The 20,341-nt window shown below is 38.4% G+C and overlaps 1 protein-coding gene across 2 annotated transcripts in view; it reads right to left on the reverse strand.

Moving 5' to 3' along the window:
- robo2 (roundabout, axon guidance receptor, homolog 2 (Drosophila)) overlaps positions 1–20,341 on the reverse strand; it is a 655,443-nt gene that overhangs the window by 36,562 nt on the left and 598,540 nt on the right. For both annotated transcript variants that reach the window (XM_049467120.1, XM_049467121.1), the window contains exons 20-23: positions 17,760–17,802; positions 6,268–6,398; positions 3,270–3,545; positions 1,290–1,415 (exon numbers count right to left, since the gene is read on the reverse strand). In XM_049467120.1, the coding sequence (XP_049323077.1) occupies positions 1,290–1,415; positions 3,270–3,545; positions 6,268–6,398; positions 17,760–17,802 (576 nt within the window). The remainder of the gene's footprint in view (positions 1–1,289; positions 1,416–3,269; positions 3,546–6,267; positions 6,399–17,759; positions 17,803–20,341) is intronic.

A 20,341-nucleotide genomic window follows, 5' to 3' on the forward strand; every position in this document is an offset into this window, starting at 1 on the left:
TACTCCCCTCTGAATGACTAAAGAGCTAGCATGGTTGGAGGCCAATGCTAATGCTGCTCCAGCATTGCTAGCTGGGGTTACTTCTTTATAGCTGCACTTCAGTGGAGTGGCTTTACTGCTTCTTACAACCTGACTGGTAAAATTCATACATAAGATGCTCTAAATAAAAGGCGCACTGGCGATTTTTGGGAAAATTAAACCATTTTAAGTGCATCTTATAATGCAAAAAATATGGTAAATTGTTTCCAAATTTAATGATGAAAGGACCAATTAAAATGATTTTTTAATGACCTTGGAATAAAATCTTTTTACACTGAATTCCATTGAGTTAAGAAAGTCCTGTTAAAACCCCTAATTAAAAAAATTGCAGCACACACCTCAGTTATATTATATCAAAATGATGTTTAAATATCACTTTTTTTAGCATGGTGGCACATCTGTCATTGCCATTTACAATCTATCTGGCTTTATTCAGCTATAAGCTCAATAGCATAGCATTTTAAACTGAAAATGAATGGCTACATATTGAAAATTTCTTATTAGGCGACATTCGATTTTTACTCAAGTTTTTTTTATTATCTATTTAAATTTTTTCCCATTTTCTCCCCAATTTAGCACAGCCAATTACCCAACCCACTCACTAGGACTCCCCCTATCACTAGTGATGCCACAACACACCAGGAAGGAGAAGACTAGCACATGCCTCCTCTGATACATGTGAAGCCAGCCACCACTTCTTTTCGAGCTGCTGCTGATGCAGCATTGTCGAGTAGCATCACAGCGCTCTTGGAGGAAAGCTCAGTGACTAGGTTCCGATACATCAGCTCACAGACGCCCTGTGCTGCGGACATCACCCAAGGAGTGATGTGGGGATAGAGCGCCATCTAACCACCTGGAGGGAGCAAGGCAAATTTTGCTCCCTCTAAGTACCGGCAGCTTGACGGCAACTTGCTAAAGTTTTAATACACTACAATCCCCCATAAGATTTTCTCTGTAGTTTATTAACAGTAGGTTTAGGCTGCTAAGTTTTGAGAACTACAAACTTTAATCTTCAGACTGCATGATGGTAAAACACAAAGTACGCATGCAAAAGGCAATAAACTGCACCAACACAGAACATCCAGACTAATAAAAAGGACACACTGCAGGACACTGAGGAGGATCTGCGGTACAGGCCTGTGTTAGGTTAAGACACTGATAGAGCCGGGGTTGGAGAGGGTAGTGGAGGGGTTTGGGGGAGGGGGAGGAGGAGGGGGTGAGTACAGCCCCTAAGCCAGTGGGATACCAACCTGACAGACTGCCGCTCCGCTCTGAGCTGTTGTGTGAGCTGGTGGTGCTGAAATCCTGTGATTGGTTGTGGGGCATTCTATTAGACAATCCATCAGCCAATCGGTAGTCAGGAATGAAAAGGAGTGCTAGTGGGGTCGAAGGGCAAAAATAGTGGCGTCAGGTGAGAGGCAAGACAAGCTTAAGCGCATGCAGAACATGCAGTTAGAGCGCACAGGCCAGTGCTCCCTGCACACACACACACACACACACACACACACTGATTCAGTCACTCAGCTCTATTACCCTGCTTTATTCTTAGAGGCGGAGCGTTTGCTAATTGCCGTTGCCATTAACACATAGCAATTACTATTTTACAATATTATATTAACCTAATATATGACTCTTTCTCATTGACTCCATATTATGACAGTGTTCAGAGCATTTACATTAACTGCTCAATTAAATTAATTAGTGAAACATTTATACATCCAGTGTATATTAATGTAATAGCTTTATGTATATCCACTACTGTAATGAAACACAAGTGTGATTAAATTGCACTTTAAAGACCTCAGTACATTGGGGGTACATTCACATAAGAACAGCACAGCATCGAGTATTATTATTATTATTATTATTATTATTATTAGGTCTTCCTTAACCATATTACATGAGCATTTAATGTAAATTAGCTAATTTAGCTTTTAAGATAAGTCTTTTTTTATGTTTCAGTCCAAATAAAATGAAACATATTTGCGTCTGAATTAATATTTAGGGATATTTGTGTGCTGCAAAGTTGCGTAAATACTGAATATTAAAGGCCCTATAATGAAAAATGTGTATCTCTACGCCTAAATGTGTATCTCTAGGCTTGGACAAATAATAATACTGATATAATAAGTACTGAAAAACACAGGTCATTGCAAAATGGACCAATACAAAAGACCCCAATTTACATAACCCAATAAGCCTAAAAAAATGGAAGTAAGGTTAAAATGGTAAATGGTAATGATTTGCTGACCAGAGGAAGCATTAAACTGCGCTAAAAAAGACTGAAGATGATCTAAAAAAGAAAAATGGTAAAGGAGAGAAAGAGAGTGCTAGGCTAATCCAGCTAACCCAGCTAACTGGTCCCGATTTTATCAGCTAGCTAACTATATACTGAGCTAAAAGTACACTTTAGAGAGGCTAATGACACTATATCCAATACGTTTTTTTAAGTAACAATAATTATAAAAAAAAAACAAATGCAACATTCTTGTTTCAGTGTTATGCTAAGCTAGGCTAGGCTAGGCTAGACCTATGCTATGCTATGGAGCTACTGTGATCCATTATATATTCCTACACACCAACAAATAAGACCACAGCTTATTATCATTCACATCATTCTGTAAAAGTAAAATTTTCATTAAAGAAAAAAAAAAATAAAGCAAAATAGGCTTGTTAAACGGCATCTGATTATTTTTTTTTAACTGACTGTGTAGAGTCATCCTATAAAAATTGCATTCTCTTGGATATTTAAACAGTTTCAGTGTCAAAATGTGGTCAGGGTAGATGCAGTAATTCTGCGCTATGATGAATAATTTTGGCATTATTAAAAAAAGATAACAGGCAATGTTTTTTTTATACGATTTGTGTAGAGTAATCAAAACTGTTGCAAAAAGATTAGGTTACGGAGTGTTTTCGGAATGAAACTCTTCCTCCCTGTATCTACAACTGTTACCATTATCAGGCATTGCACAAATTAGCATAGAAACAAAAGCTAAACTTTAAATTGGAGGCAATCTCCAGAGAGAGGAATTGGCCTCATTTCAAAAGACTGATTAGATTACACTGAAATACAGATAATACGGACTGTCACAGTGCAGTGACAAGACTCTCTCACTCGATCGCTCGCTCACACTCACACACACACACTCATATTTCAACAAAGAAAAACAAAGACATTTGAACAAAAAAAACAAGACAAGAAAATGAACACTAACAGCTCCACAACTCACTGTTGTTGCAGGAGTTTTTGTCAGGCAGAGAGTAGCCCAGGTTGGCCATCTCCTGCTTGGCCTGCAGTGAGGTTTTCCACTGGGCGTCAGGCAGGTCCACGGCCAGCTCGTGGATGCTGCTGGAGTGGAGGATCTGCGTGGTGGCGTAGGGCGTGGCCTGTGAGGCAGGGCTGGGGCTGCTGAAGCCCGCTTTAGTGGTGAAGTCGATGCTGCTGTAGATGGCTCCGTCAGACAGCATGGTGCCTGTTTTATCAGGCTGAGCGGTGGGCATCACATCTGGACAAGTGAAAGAGAAAGAATAGATAGTGTTAGTAGTGTTAGTATACAGCTGTTGGCACATTATATTGTACAAATTGTATTTGTGGATACCCCTTTTAATCAATGCATTTAGCTACTTTTGTAGCATCCACTGCTGACACTGATGTCTTGTCTGATACTGGATGAAAAGCATTGCCAATAGGGGTGTGCCATATCATCATCAACCATACGCAATAATATCGCCAAAATTGTAATATCTTAAATAATATTATAGCCTAAAGTATCGTGCCATATAAAAATCATAGTGTTCTCATTTCCCATTATTTATCTACTAGAGACTATTACATCTGATAATACAGTATCTGTCCAGTATCATTTGTTTTACTTTAATCCTGGATATATGGGGATATTTGGAGTGCACTGATTTATGGAGTATCATGAGATTCTGGATCATTCTGGACGTCTGTTACAAATCTGATAAAATTCTTGTATTTTTTTTTTTATATCTCAGTTAGGGGTGTTTGCCATACCGTATCGTATGCAATAATATAATTACATTTAGAGTTTGTGGCAGTTGTGTATTCTTGAAAAAAAAATAAATAAATCATATCGCCAATAGTATTGTTTTCGCGGAAATACCATGAAATATCGCAATGTTGTTTTAGGGCCATATCGTCCACCCCTAATAGCCAAAGTTGGACTTCCTGGAGAAGATAGAAAAACATGAACCTACTGGCTCTGTACATAATGCCATGTGTGAGCTAGGGGGTAATAAAGCTCATCAGCATTGAGCTGTGGAGCAGTGGAACTGTGTTCTTTGGAATGATGGTGCTCCATTCAGTTTTTCTGTGATTAATTGGTAAGGTGAAGTAGCAATTACGCAACTTTATAGCTTCATTAATGGTATTGCATTTTTTTCGCTAAATGCCATCAAATCCTCTAAAATTAGTATGTAAGTCTTTTCTGGACAGCAGAGAGAGTTCCTCCAACAACAAAAAAAAAAACAGACAATTTCATATTTTTAATACACTTGCTTTTAAAATATATTATTATGAACAAGCAAGTGTCCCAATACTTTTGTTCGGTTGTCTGATACCTTTACATCTAAATTTTTTTTCCCCACATTTTTTCCTTAGAATGGAATAATGCCTCCACTCTGCATGTGCATGCATGGGAATGTGTGTGTGTGTGTGTGTGTGTGTGTGTGTAACTTCATGTGTGTGTCTGCAGGCCCACTGAAGGGGAGATGATATACAGTCATGGCGGAAGCTGCTGCATCTGTGCTGCTCAAGCTGTGCCTGTCCTTCATGACTCGCTGCCCACCCAGGGACCGGCTTTTCTTCTCCTCCTATCCCATTCTCTCTCTCTCTCTCTGTCCCTGTCTCTCGCCCTCCTCTCTGAGCTATGGCAGAGGACAGTGGGTCAGAACACTCTCCATTACTCTCCGGGTGACAACAGATGCAGGACGGATGGATGGCAGTGTCTAAACGCTGTGATGTATAAATGTGTATTCAAACACAGGCACGCCATACGCATACAGGCATACATCTCGCTTCTCTGGACCACCAGAGAGAAAGAAAGAAAGAGAGAGAGAAAGAGAGAGAGAGAACAGGGGTCTTTCTAGGGGTCTAAAACGAGAATACAATAGACTTCTGCAGTATACATATACTGGAGAGATATACTTGTGTGGGTGGGGGGTGAGAAACATTTTACTGCAGATCTACTGCACTTCAACTTTACAGATTATGTATATATTTTCTGTAGGAACTCATAACATGAACAGGATGTATCATCAGATATTAAGGAAACATGCTGAGTTTAAACACAGATGGCTCTTCTGCTTCAGCAAGCTTTAGCCAGTATTTTATTATTTGAACACAGAAATCTGTGCAGTTTTATCTTCTGAATCTGCATGCAGTCCCATTTCCACACTCAGGGTTGCCAGGCATAGACAGCAGCATGCAAACAGTGTTCTGCTGCAGCCATGGTGGTAACAGACGAGCTGCTATTTTTATGTTGAACAGGTAATCACTAAGCTTCAGTAAGGTTGCTAACCATAGCTAGGTAATTTACCATCACTACAACCTTAGTAAAGACAGGCATTTTGGACATTGAAATTTATATAAATTCACTGATCAGCAGAAAACTCTATCCAGTTTTTGGAAAATGGACTGATGTAGCCATTTTCCACACCTGCTGTCATTTAATACTGATTGTTCCTTTAAACACGAAGGTGGTTTGTCAAACTCCTGGGACTGGGACAGCTGCTCATCCTATGATTCCTAGATATTTGGATTAAATGTCTGTACTGTCCAAGAAAGTCTTTTGACTAGATTTAGGCATTGCTGTAAGGATTTGATTGCATTCAGCAATACAATTGTTGTCATCCCCAAAGTATTCAAGGCGGAAAACTCAACATTTTAGGGATTCATACACCTCTAACCCACACTTAGCCACTTAGCATTAGCTATTGTGCCAATAGGTTCACGTTTATCTGTTCAAAAAAGAACAATTCTAGTGAAAGTATGTCTATGTGTGTTCATTTGCACTTGTTTTGGAACTTGTTTTAGCTAAATGTATTCATTCGAAAAGGGTGTCCACAATACCACAAAGCTACAGTCCCTAAAACCATCCAGATATTACATTCCCAATAATAAAATTAAACATTAAAAAGTCTTCTGCTGTTGATTTTGTGCAGATGGTAGATAGATAGCACACTGAGTGAGGGCAGTAAGATCACCTCCACGGCCGCTGAAGTTGCTGAGGTCGTTGGGTCCTGCGGAGCTGCTGTTGACGGGCATGCTGGTGGCCGGCCAGGAGTCAGCCAGCCAAGGATAGCCTGCATCACCAGCACTGAGGAGACCAGGCCGACTAGAGAGATAAATGGGGAAAAGAGAGAGAGACACAGGATTCATGGTTACTTTTTTGTTTTATAATTTTCAATAAAACACATGCTTTCTTATTTGTTACACCCTCTTAAGTACTGAATCTCCCATGTAATTATTATTATCTCATGTACCTACTTACTGACTTTTTAACCTCACACACCTACTGACTCTCCTTCAGTGTATTTGGGAACTTACTAACCTGTTTACTGACTTACTGCCTCACATACTGTACCAATATACTCACTGACTCACTAACCTATTGACTGACTTATTGCCTTGCAAACTCACCTACTGACTCACTTTCCATTGTACTTGTTGAGTCACTTAGTGTCTCACATTATTACTGGATTATTGCCTCACTTACTTATAGACTTGCTTACCTACTTTCTCACTAACTGCCAAATTTACTTTTTATTTATTCTTAGTCACTTATGTACTTTAAGTAATTTCTTTTTGCTTAACTTACTTACTGACTCACTTACCTATATTTGTACTGACTCACGTATGTACTGTAACTAAGCACTCACTTATGTATTCATTTATGCCAGGGGTCGGCAATAGGCTGCTATAATGAATGATAATAAAATTAAAATAAAATAAAATAAAATGCTTCTTTGGTGAGCTTTTGTTTACATCCCTCCCATGTTTCTCTGATGCGTTCGGCGTGACTTTAGTTTCCACTCGTTCTCAGTTTTCCACCCATTCTCCCTTTCTCCTTATAAGGGCGGTTTTCCCAGTCGTGTCCCAATTCACTAGCCGGGGCAGTGGTAGTGTATTAGACTGCGACCCTTATGACATGACTACGATCCTGTGTAAGGAGCGGTGTGTTTATATATTTAATTTTTTTATTTTCCCCTTTCTTCTTGGGTTTAGCTGCTTTGAGATCAACTGATTTGAGATCTGTTCTGCAATTGGGTTCAACAACCCTCTGGGCTGGAGAGCTACTAGTGTGTAGGACTTCATCCCATTACACTTCATCTTCAAAACCATGTAATGGCTTGGAAAACATCTGTCCCACGGCCAAACTCAATTGCAGATCCCTGATTTATATACTTAGTTACTGACTAACTGAATTGCATAATTTGAATTCTAAAAGACCAGCTACACTTTAAATGCCAATGCAAACTGTACATTTTACTTGCATCATCGGAAATGGTTTAAAACAGCTAAAAATCAACTAAAGAGGTAGTAAAGTTAGTACCACTCATCGTGAAAAAAAAAATATTGAACATTTTCAGTGTTGTTTAACCAAGCTCTTTACTTTTTTCATTACTTTTACCAGGCAGAATTTAAGCATTTATTACACTTGTTATAAGTGAAAGAGGATGATTGACATGGGGCAGTCTAACCTCACTTATCCCTGTTCACTCAGGGGAGGGAAGGCTGTGAGGGAAGGAGGCTGTAAAGGCTCAGCTCGCTCTGTCTGTGCTTTAAGTATGAAAATATAGTGACAGCGTTGAGAGAAAATAGAGAAATAATGAATGAATGAGATGACAGGAGTCTACAGGGAGTCCAAATAAAGACATGAAGGAGAACATATGGTCGGGTGCGTGCGTGTGTGCGGGCGCCTGTGTGATAAGCCAGTTATTAAGCTTAAAATACTAATGAGAGCTATCTATGTTCTGCATTCCTGATCACGCGAGGGAATAGGTGTGCGTGTGTGTGCGCGAGTGCGTTCTGATGCTGCCTTTCAGGAAAACTCCCTAAGTGTCACTTTTTGCCCCATTGCTTTCCACACTGTACCAGTTTCTCCCCATTACATCCTACAGTCTATCCTCTGAGTGTGTGTGTGTGTGTAGAGGGTTTCATTTAACAGGTGTTGTGCCTCTCCCTGGTGTGTGTGAGTATGTGTGTGTGTGTGTGTGTGTGTGTGTGTGGGTTATAAAGGCTGTCATTAAGGCTTTAACCTGTCATGGGTGAATGCTGGGGGGCCATTAGGACCACTCACACCCTCAGAGCTCGTTACCATGGGCAACACACACACACACACACACACACGTACATACACACACTCGGACCCTGCAGAGAGACTGAGAGGGGTGTTCAAGGTCTTTGCTGCTATGCTGATATATTCCCCTCACACTTTTATCATGAGAAAAGCTGCTGTTTACCCCACAACTATACACACACACACACACAACAATGAACCTTGAGTGATCGGAGCACACACACACAGACACACACACATATGAATACATACACAAAGGCTGTGGCAAACACACACAATATTGAGCCAAAGTCTCAAACTCATTCTCTTGTCAGTTATTTAATGATTAGGATTTATAGATTAATTGCACGTGATTTATGAGTAAATGTAATTAATGCAATTTCACTGTGCACCTCAGCGAATCAATACTTCATTAAAGGTTAATCATTTATTTATGAAATTAACTAATCTGTTTAGGGGCTGTGTTTTTTTCTGACCAGCCGGAACAGTCACTTTTCTCAAAAAAAAAAAATAAATAAATAAAAGATTAAAGATAAATAATAAAAAAATTATATAATAAAAAAAAAACAATAAAACACAAAAAAAACCACTATTATAATTTGTTACAGTGAATAAATAAAAATGATATAGTGTAATATATATATATATATATATATATATATATATATATATATATATATATATATACAAAGAAATATGAAAGTGCTATACAGAGCATATCAAATACTATTGTAATATTATATAAAGCATATACAATTATTGCAACATATATAAAATATATATAAATCACCAAAGCTATATAATGCACAAATGAAAATATAAAAACCCTACTCTAATGTTACATGGCGAATACATAACTATTTCAATGTTATATAGTTTGGGCACTCAGTATTATTTTAAAATTATTATTATTATTATTATTAAAAAAAATGTTATATAAAACAAATAAATGCACATATATACACATAAACATACATTATTGTTTACATACTATACAATAAAATAGTGACATTACTCTAAAAAGTCCTACAATATCATATACAACACCTATAAAATAAATATCTAATGCTACATCAATAAATATATAATATTAGAGATTTAAATATACAGCTCTGAAAAAAAATAAATAAATATGAGTTTCTTTGATTTTACCAAATTGAAAACCTCTGGAATATGATCAAGAGTAAGATGAATGATCACAAGCCATCAAACCAAACTGAACTGCTTGAATCTTTGCACCAGGAGTGATACATGGTATAAAGTTATCCAAAAGCAGTGTGTAAGACTGGTGGAGGAGAACATGCCAAGATGCATGAAAACTGTTTTTTTTTTTTGTCTTTTTTCTCGTTTTCTGCAAACAAATGCTCTAAATTATAATAGAGAAATGTTGTCTGTAGTTTATAGAATAAAACAACAATGTTCAATTTATTCAAACATATACCTATAAATAGCAAATGCTATATATAGTGCATACAAAATATATACAGTCATACACAGTTATATACAGTTATCTGTCTGGAATTCTATTTTTATTAAAGTTACTGTACAAGACACAAACACAAAGACTTAAGGCATGAATACAATTCCCCCCCTGCCCCCAACAGTCTCTCGCACTGCCTCCCACCCTGCCCTGGGGTGTCCCGTCCCCTCAGGGCGTGCGGGACGATGTGAGCGTGTGCGGGTTTGGTTGCATGTGCAGGTAATGGGCGTTCGGCTGCCAGTCTGCTCTCTGAGCCACAGGTTTTAATGAGGCGGCCAGGCTGTGGAGACAGGGGTCCTGACAGGTAAAGAGCCCCCCCCGCGTGCAGACGAATGCCAAAACAGCCCCTCAGGGAGGCAAGTCATTCAAACTGATGGCTACACATCAGACACGTGCACTTTTTCTTTCTTTTTTTTTTTTTACAGGTTAATATATCTACCCCCTCCTTCCCTCCATCCAAAGACCCCCCCTGCCCCCTTGCACCTCTCTTTTCCTCTTTTGTGTCTGAGGCACACCTTGTTACCATCAGCACCACAACACAGCCCACCACACAACCCACCAACCTCCCCATACTAACACAGTCACAGCTGCAGTACATTCATATTATTATTATTATCCTGGTGCTGCTCTTTCTTTTTTTCTTCTCTACTTCTTCTTTATCTTGTTCTATCCCTCTATTCCTCACTTAAAACCATTTTATTTAATTCTCTCTTATATCTTCCCCTCATGCATATAGTCTGCTATCACTCCATCTACCTGTTTTTGCTTTTCTTTTGTTCGGCTGTCAGCATCAAACACTCTCTCTCTCTCTCTCCTTTGTGTGCTCTGACTCTGTATTCTGTCTACTCACTCTGCATTTTCTATCCTCTCTCCATAGTCAAACTTTTTTTCCTCTCTCTCTTTCTCTTTCTTCTTCTCTCTTTTTCTTTTTTCCTTTAACAAGTTCTGTATTACTACACTGTCATTATGTATGTTGCCAATAGGTTTATGTTTATATGCTCCAGAGTGTTCTATTCTATTGGCGATACATCTCTACCAGGACTAGAAAATATAGTTTCTTATATAGTTTCTTTGATTTGACCAAGTTGAAAACCTCTGGAATATAATCAAGAGGAAGATGGATGATCACAAGCCATCAAATCAAGTTGAACTGCTTGTATTTTTGCACAAGGAGTGGCATAAAGTTATCCAAAAGCAGTGTGTAAGACTGGTGGAGGAGAACATGCCAAGATGCATAAAAACTGTGATTAAAAACCAGGGTTATTCCACCAAATATTGATTTCTGAACTCTTAAAACGTTATGAATATGAACTTGTTTTCTTTGCATTATTTGAGGTCTGAAAGCTCTGCATCTTTTTTGTTATTTCAGCCATTTCTCATTTTCTGCAAATAAATGCTCTAAATGACAATATTTTTATTTTGAATTTGGGAGAAATGTTGTCCTTAGTTTATAGAATAAAACTACAATGTTCACTTTATTCAAACATAAACCTATAAATAGCAAAATCAGACAAACTGATTCAGAAACTAAAGTGGTCTCTTTAATTTTTCCAGAGCTGTATAATCATAAGTGTCTTTGCTTTTTAAACGATGCAGGCACAAACCCTTAATATGACTGTTGGCAGGTGTATAATAGCAAGGAGCATCCCAGCATGAATGTGTAGTTCTGCAATTCGATTTGAATTGTACAGTAGCAGCACACACACCCTATTTACAAGCACTGTTCTTCTTTCAAATTTATATCTTTTTTTAGTATTGTTTTGCTTTATTAAGGTCATTCTTTACCTGTTTTTTTTTGTTTAATCTGAGCTGTGTGACTTTAGTAAGTGTTGAGTTGGTAAAGCAGAAGCAGAATATTACTTTTTGGCACAGGCATCTTCACTTTTAAACTGCAGCACACACACACACACATACACACACACACACACACACACACACAGCCACTCACACGCACACATTTTTATGGATACGAATACACACACAGACCATCACGAACCATTCCTCTGAGGGCCCATTTGTGTATGTGTATGTGTGTATGTGTGTGTGGGTGATGATGATGTTGACAGTAGAAATGGCTGCAGTGTCCTTGCATTCATCACCTGCAGCATGCACTGATTAGATTGAGAAATATAGCCGGCGGGCATATTGCTAAAGCAGATTGGCCGGACCGCCGGCCGGAGTCAGGGAGGTGTGTATTATCTCAAGGCCCTGAATCGGACGCTTCAGACGGGAGGAGCCGCGGCGTGGCCTTGGGAGGCAGCGGATTTGATTTGGATCCATTTTTCCCTGCCAGGCTGCTGGTGCTGGAGCTCGCTGCTGAAATACTGCCTGCAGAGCGAGTGTGTGAGGGGAACTATAAACAAGCAGAGCAAGCGATATTAATCCCAAAGCCACTTCATAAATCAGAGAGGCTTTGTCGGGCCACACGCCCTCCGATACAGCTCTGTGTGTGTGTGTGTGTGTGTGTGTGTGTGTGTGTGTGTGTAGAGTGGGAGGGGGGTTCTACGCTAAAAGCCCTGCACATTAAATTACGCTTAAGGCATGTTGAGACATGCATTTCCATTTTAGATTTACATTGGCTGCAGGATGCTGTCACTTAGCCCTAATATGTGAGTGCATACACACACACACTCACTCACTCATGCAAACACATATATTCACATACACACACACACACACACACACACACACACACACACACACACACCTGCCAATACACTATAATGGATGCCCTGTGTGTGAAAGAATCTATACTGGTTGCAAACAGTAAACATGGAGAGAAAGAGAGAGAGAGAGGAGGGGCAGGGAAGATATAGTGTGAAAGAATGATGGAGAGAAATGAAGGAAGAAAGAAAAGGGTAAGTGGGAGAAGAGAGAGAAAGAGGTATAAAAGGACAGAAAGAGCAGAGAGTGGGAAAGAGAAAGAAAAAGAGGATGAGGTAAAAGGAAAATAAACAGAATCAAAAGGTGGAGAGGAAAGGAAAAAGGGACAGAAAGAAGGGTTGAGAAAGATGAAGAGAAATGTGAGGACTGAAGCAGGAGAGAGAAGAGACAGAAAAAAACAGAAATGATGCAGATCAAAAAGGAAAAGAGAGAGATATAGACAGAAAAACAGAAATGATGCAGATCAAAAAGGAAAAGAGAGAGATATAGACATAAAAACAGAAATGATGCAGAGCAGAAAAGAAAAAGAGAGATATAAAGACAGAAAAACAGAAATGATGCAGATGTGAAAAAAAGAGAGACAGAGAGAGAGAGAGAGAGAGAGAGAGAGAGAACAAAAAAGTGGGTGATAAAGTGGGAGAGAGACAGAAAGAGAGAGTGAGAGAAAGAAAGAAGGAGCAAGAAAGAGAGACAAAATCGAGGCACCCAGGCCCGACCAATCTGTAACCAATTCATCTTCCATGAATCATTTATCCCGTGATCGATTAAGTGTACTTGTTCAGTCAGGGCAATTTGGGCGCAGCCAATGAGGAGCGAGGAGAAAACAGATGCGGCTTCATTTGCTATTGTCTAATTAATGCAATAAACAGGGAGAGTAACAAATGGCTGTCTTCTCCCCACTGATCCCACACCCCTCATTTCACCACTGCAGCAGACAGACAGACCCCCAGAACATCTGGACCACTGAGTCCATGCAGAGGAGTATAGATCATGGGTTTCCACCCTGCTAAGCTAACTTTATACATCTGGAGTCGCATCTGAACATGTGGCAATACACATCAACCTATTGGCACCATAACTAATGTGAGGCTTGGGTTATAGAGGGGTATGGAGCTCAGTATTGAGCTGTGGAGCAGTGGAAATTTGTTCTCTGGAGTGATGGTGCTCCATTCAATTTGTCTCTTGTGCTATGAAATCTTCTATAAAGAGTAAAGGTAGTTACTCCAGAAAAATCAGGATAAACATTCAATTTTATTTCTAAACGAATACTGAGCGAAAAGATGTCCAAATACCTTTGTCCATACAGAGTATTTATGTAGGTGGTGCATAGACTATACCTGTCAATTTTTGGATTTAAGTTTAAGGGATTATATTTTCCTCCACCCGCTTTGAGCCGTCTCACCAAGTCCAATCGAGGTTCAGCATCCCTTATATTTTAATACAGATTTACAAGAAATAAAAAATAGCCACCTGTGAATCACTTACAGACTAAAATTAGATGATCTGAATCTTTACCTATGTAATTCTTATAATACAGCTTAAATTAAAACATTTTTTAGATATTTACATGAAGTCGTATATGTTATATATATACATTTTTTTGTATTTAATGGATTTAAAATTGAACAAAGGGTGCACAAATTGACTAAAATGACTAAAAAAGTGACTTAAAAATAATATCATGACCTTTTACATAGGACATAGGCCAGACATATTTCATCAGTAAATCCATTCCTTTCATAAAGTATGCAAAACAGTACGTCCACAATGGATTTTGTGTAACAATGCAATAAGTGTAAATTCTTTTAAAGTAAAAGTTCTTTTACCTTTTGTGACACACTGTTATGAACTAGTTATGAAAAGAAATATTAATATAAATATTTGTCCAAAGGGGTCTACACTATTAATAATCTTTTAATTAATACATTTCCTCCTTTTCCAGCTCAACCTCTTCTCTTATACCGCTTCTAAATTATAAATTACACCACAATACTTTGAAAAGATTTGAACAAACTCTTAACAAACTCTCTAACCCTGAACTATTAAAATAAAATGTTCACACAATGGTCAGTGGCCTGTCTCCTAATTAATCTTTTTTTTTTTGTATAATACAGGAAATTTACGTGAAAATACTAATATGGGAGGACAGCAGGAAAGAGGGGTAAAATACAGTAGTTTCCAGGCAAAATTGGAGACTTGGGAGACAGATATGGCACAGACTAATCACAGATCAATAGTAATAGCAGTAGAAATTCATTCAGAATTGTTCGACAAGTAGGAAACCACTTGCTAAACCACTTCCCTTCTGCAGCATCCACCTAAATGAACCTGTAGCAGGCCAAGGGTAAAGAATTAGCCCCCCTCCATCAGACTTTCCCCACACGTGGCCACCCATTACCCAGATCCTGAGTGGATTTAGCCAGGTGTGATAAAGGCCACAGCAAGCAAAGGATCTCCACAAGAAATCTCAGCTTGCCCCCTCCAGAGGGTCTCAAGCATCCGACAGGTAACTGGTGTCATTCAAATGAGCCCTTTAAAGCGCAGGCCAGGTCTGCTGGAAGGCTCCAGAAGGGTTAGGCTAGTCTGGGCCCCTCTCCTCAGGGTAATTATTTTTACATTATTACACATGCTGATATCCCTGCCGCCTCGCCGAGGTGACAGGCAAATTTATCACCGCGGGGGTCCTCCTAGGCAGCGTGGGGAGGGGGGGGCGCCATGACAAATGATAAAATAAAACCCGTCTCTGCTTAAATTGTTTCTGCTAATTCTTTTTGGGGGGTGAAATTTATGAGAGCGGCCAGCCGGCCGTGAAGGGAGATGTGCGGAGATGTGTGTGTATGTGTGCATACGTGTGTGTATGTGTACGTGTGTGTGTGTGAGTGCTTGTTTCTTATGGTATGCAGGGTACACAAACAGGCAGATCTTAGCCTGAGATCCATCAGTCATATATCGATATTAGAGCCCAGCTTGACGGACTGTATGTGGAAATGGCATGCGGCTGATGAACAGTGTGCAAGGGCATGGAGGTGATGGGAGACGGGGGAAGGCTATCAAGGGCACTTTGAATATCCAACTCGAGATAGAGGTTTCACAGAAAGTCAAAACTATCATGCTTAGATTAATATAAATAAATAAGATGATATTAAAAGAGATATTGAATAAAGATGCACAGGACTGAAATATATAGCATTAAAATATAGTGGATTGAATAACCTTGAATAACTGTAAACTTAAGGCCCCATCAAGTCACATCTGAATATTTTTCTAAATTAAATTTTTTCTCCATGTTTTGGCTTCCCATCCACACAAACACACAATTCAGTTTTGCCCATTGGTTTAAGTATTTTTGTGTGAAGAGGGACAACTGGAATTTTGTGACTAGCACAGTAAACTACACAATTTTAGGTGGACATTAATATGTGGACATTAATATTTTCTAAAACAGAATCTCTGATTTCATTTATTTTGTGTACTTTCTGTCCAATAAAAACATCTCCAAATGATGGCTATAAAGAAGCTGCTACTGTAAACATTATTCAAAGTGATTTCAGGTCAAATCTTTTCTATTAGTCCATTAACTATTATATATAGAAGAGTAAAATGCAGGTGCACTGATTAAGTCCACAGTATTGTTGTGTGGACAGGAAAAAATGGAATTTTGAAACTAGCACAGTAAACTACACAATTTAAGGTGGACATTAATATTATCTAAAACAGAATCTCTGATTTCATTTATTTTGTGCACTTTCTGTCCAATAAAAGCTTTCCCAAATGGTAACCATACAGGAGCTGCTACTGTAAACATTATTCAGTGATTTCAGGTTAAATCTTTTCTATTGGTCTATTAACTATTATATATAGAAGAGTAAAATGCAGGTGCACTGATTAAGTCCACAGTATTGTTGTGTGGACAGGAAAAAATGGAAATTTGAAACTAGCACAGTACACTTAAAAAGTTTAGGTGGACATTAATATGTGGACATTAATATTTTCTAAAACAGAATCTCTGATTTCAAAAACACCAAGACACATGCGGATCAAAAAGCTTTCATTTAATTTTGTGTTGCTGTTGTTGAATAAAAGCTAATAATGGTGAACATACAGGAGCTGCTACTGTAAACGTCATTCAAAGTGATTTCAGGTCAAATGTTTTCTATTGGCCCATTAACTATTTTATATAGAAGAGTAATAGGCAGGTGCACTGATTAAGTCACATGTGGAAGATCCTTGTCCTTGTCTTTTTTACAGGCTCAACCATTGCATCAAGTGAGTTAACATACTGTATATAATCATTATTCTCATATGTTTATAATGCAATATTGCCAATAACTTGTTTTTGTGACATTTTGTGATATTTTGAACTCTATAAAGGGGTCGCACAATGAAAAAAGTTAAAAATAACCTGTGGCTTAGGTCTTCGTTTTGGAAAGCTACAACTCTTTCTCTTACATCCTTAGAGAGTTCTTTGCCATGAAGTGCCATGTTAAATATCCCAAGGCCAGTATGAAAGTTGCCCATTCATATCTGGAACCTCGAATGAGTCACATGACACTGGGGAAGTAGGCACAATTTGTTTGACATGTTCACTGTGAGGTGTCCTCACTTGTGCTGTCAACTATTTAGACATTAAACAATGTGGTTTAACCTTTTGAAAAACATATTATATAAATATTCAATATGGAAGCTGTAAAATACACTTATTTGTGTAGATAAGTATCCTACCATTTTAACTCTCTTTCAACTAAACGTGTATTGAATTCACTTTAACTCTTACCCTGCTCCTAAACCTAGACCTAGACCTAATTTTAAATCCACTATTGATTATTAAAGGACTTTTTTTTCCAAATACCTTTTTGTCAATATTTGGACAACTGTAGATAATCAGGTCATAATGTATCATATGTATATATATATGTATATGTATAAAACATGTCCTCCTGTATGCTGCACCCACAACAGCCATACAGGAACAGGAGTGAGAGTAATTGCTTTGCTCTGAGAGGAGCCTGAATCAGTGTTTCCAGCTCCAGAGTGGAACTCCCATCTCAAAGCAAATGAGGGTGGTGCGAAACAGCGGAGTAGAGGATAATGGTTTTGATGACCTTCCAAAAGATGATGGACAGAATATAAATGCAGTTCAGAGTGGAGGACTGGCCTCTGAAGGTTAAAGGCTTGTGATTGGCAATGTGATAATAAGCAGAGCCTGCAGGGGAAAGGGAGCAAAACAATGGGGCAGATGACGGGAAACTTACCTTCCATTGCTCATCAAGCCTCCGTCAACACGCTGGAACGTCACTGTGAGAGAAAGAAAAGAGAGAGAGAGAGAGAGAGAGAGAGATAAAAGAGTATGTCACTTTAATGTTACAGTACTGGAGTACAATCAAAGCTTTAAAGCTTTATAAACAGAGATGAAGATACATTCATACTGATTCCTACAAATGAACTGTTTACAAAGTCGAGGTCAGAAGCATTGAATAGCACTGGCCTTGTTGTTCTCATACAGAACGCAGCCTTAATTACTACATACCATCGCTGTCAGATGAAAACCTTGTATTTTAAATGGCAACTTTACAGGAGAAGGAAAAAAAAACCTTCTTAACTTTCCATAGAAGCTATAGTTTAAAAAAAGTGGGTAATTAATTCATTTTGGAGTATGTTTATTGGTCCATTCATTATGGAATTATCAGGAAACAATGTAAAGAACAACTGCAAGACTTGATGTAAAAAGTAAAAACATATACATTTGTGACATTAGGTTTTTGCATAACAGCAACAGCTGCATCCCAACTGCATATTACACAGTAACACTATGTAAGAGATTTACTTTGTACAAAAAATTATAGTACATGTTTCACAGGTAAGTACACAAGATATTAACATATTTTCATGTTTTGTACTAAAAGAAAGTTCCCATTTTTTTTAGTTTGTTTCAGAGTAGCTGAGTAGAGTTTCTCTCTTTCTGTTTCACATTGCATTGTGAGATATCAGTCTTCATGAAAGCCATAGCCAAAAAAAATTACCCGTTCTGTCTATGGAACTTGGACATGAGGATGCACGGTTATTCGTAGCTTTAGCAATTATTTCAAAATGAGTTTTGCAAAAAAGACCTATCAAAAAAGCTGTGATAATGTCTTGGATAACAGATCACATGACATAGCAAGGCTGGAGGCAGAGTGAGGCAGAGCAAGAAAAAAAAGTCCACAGCAAATGCTGACACCAAACTTTTAGCCTGGAAAATTGAATGCCTAGCCTAGCATCTTAATTTATAATTTTACATTATAATAACTAGTAATAATAGTTAGTACACAATTGGGAACTTTTAAATTGTCTCACTTGATGGTTGGAAAAGCCATAAAAAATCCAGCAAAACAGGTCTAAATCTGCTAAAGAACCCATAACCCGGTTCTAGGTGTGACCTAGAGTGGGAACGTTCACTAAGAGTTAACGGAAAGGCAGATGTGTAAAGCCTTAAATGACTGAGAAGATTAAAGTGATTAATGACTGTTAATTTCTGATGGTACAAATGATTAAACCTCCACTAAATGTTCCTTTATGTGAATTAGAGATTTATACTGTTCCCCAAGGTGAGAGCACACTGTGTACACTTATGCCATTAAAATGATGTAGAGATATTCAGCACTGCAGTGAGAGAGAGAGAGAGAGAGAGAGAGAGAGAGAGAGATACGCTATGTGTTGCTCTGCAGGTGTAGTCAGTGCTTGCTGCAACATGAACAAAGTGTATGGCTCTCTGCAGGTGACCGAGATGAAAAGATGAAAGGTTAGAGGGGGTAGATGAAGGCTGAGGAGCTAAAGCAAGGCTCAGTAACCTGCTATTATCCAGAGTTAGAACTCTAATCTGAAAACTGTTCATTATTTCTCCATGATCTCCCTTTAGAACTACAACATGAGCTTTGACTTTGAACCTTTTGGTTCCGCCATGTTTGACCAGTCATTCACTATTCTGATTGAAAGACTTCACAAGTTAACCTTCACAAGTTAACTGTCAGGAGCGTATCAGTGAATTCCGTCATGGTACCGTGATAGGATTTGATATAGGACTTACAGTATTTAAGGAATAATGATCTTAATCAGTCATAGATAAGCACAAAAAGTCACCAGTTAAGTTATTCTAAATGATTTTTGATTGATTTAAGTCTTATTTTACTCATTTTAAGATTTTTACTTATCCTATAAACACTGCCTAGTCAAAAAAAGTCTCCACCTGGGGTATCTGCTGCAGTTGCTCAGGTCTAGGTTCAGCAACAGTATGTGCTGAAAGAATGAGGTCAGCTGACTACCTGAATATACTGAATATAGACCAGGTTATTCCATCAATGGATTTTTTCTTCCCTGATGACACGGCCATATTCCAAGATGATAATGTCAGGATTCATGGGGCTGGAATTGTGAAAGAGTGATTCAGGGAGCATGAGATCATCATTTTCACACATGGATTGAATGTTCCAGACCTTAACCTCATTGAGAATCTTTGGGATGTGCTGGATGGAGAAGTGCTGCTTTGTGCAGTGGTCAGACTCTATCATCATCAATGCTGCTGCAAGATCTTGGTGAAAAACTAATGCAACACTGGATTCAAATAAATCTTGTGACATTGCTGAAGGTTATAAAAGCAATGCCACAGAGAAGACGTGCAACAATTAAAGCTAAAGGCGGAGTGACTGGTTGACAAGTATGACTAGCAAAACCCTCAAACTGTGTTGAACCACCATAACTAGCATTACCAATACCAGTATATGGTATTTTTTCACCTAAATCACCAGCTTTTTAACCACCTTCATCAACAAAGACCAATGTAGACCACCCAAAACCAGTT

The sequence above is a fragment of the Astyanax mexicanus genome, chromosome 18 (assembly GCF_023375975.1).
Source record: "Astyanax mexicanus isolate ESR-SI-001 chromosome 18, AstMex3_surface, whole genome shotgun sequence".
Classification (NCBI taxonomy): Eukaryota; Metazoa; Chordata; class Actinopteri; order Characiformes; family Acestrorhamphidae; genus Astyanax; species Astyanax mexicanus.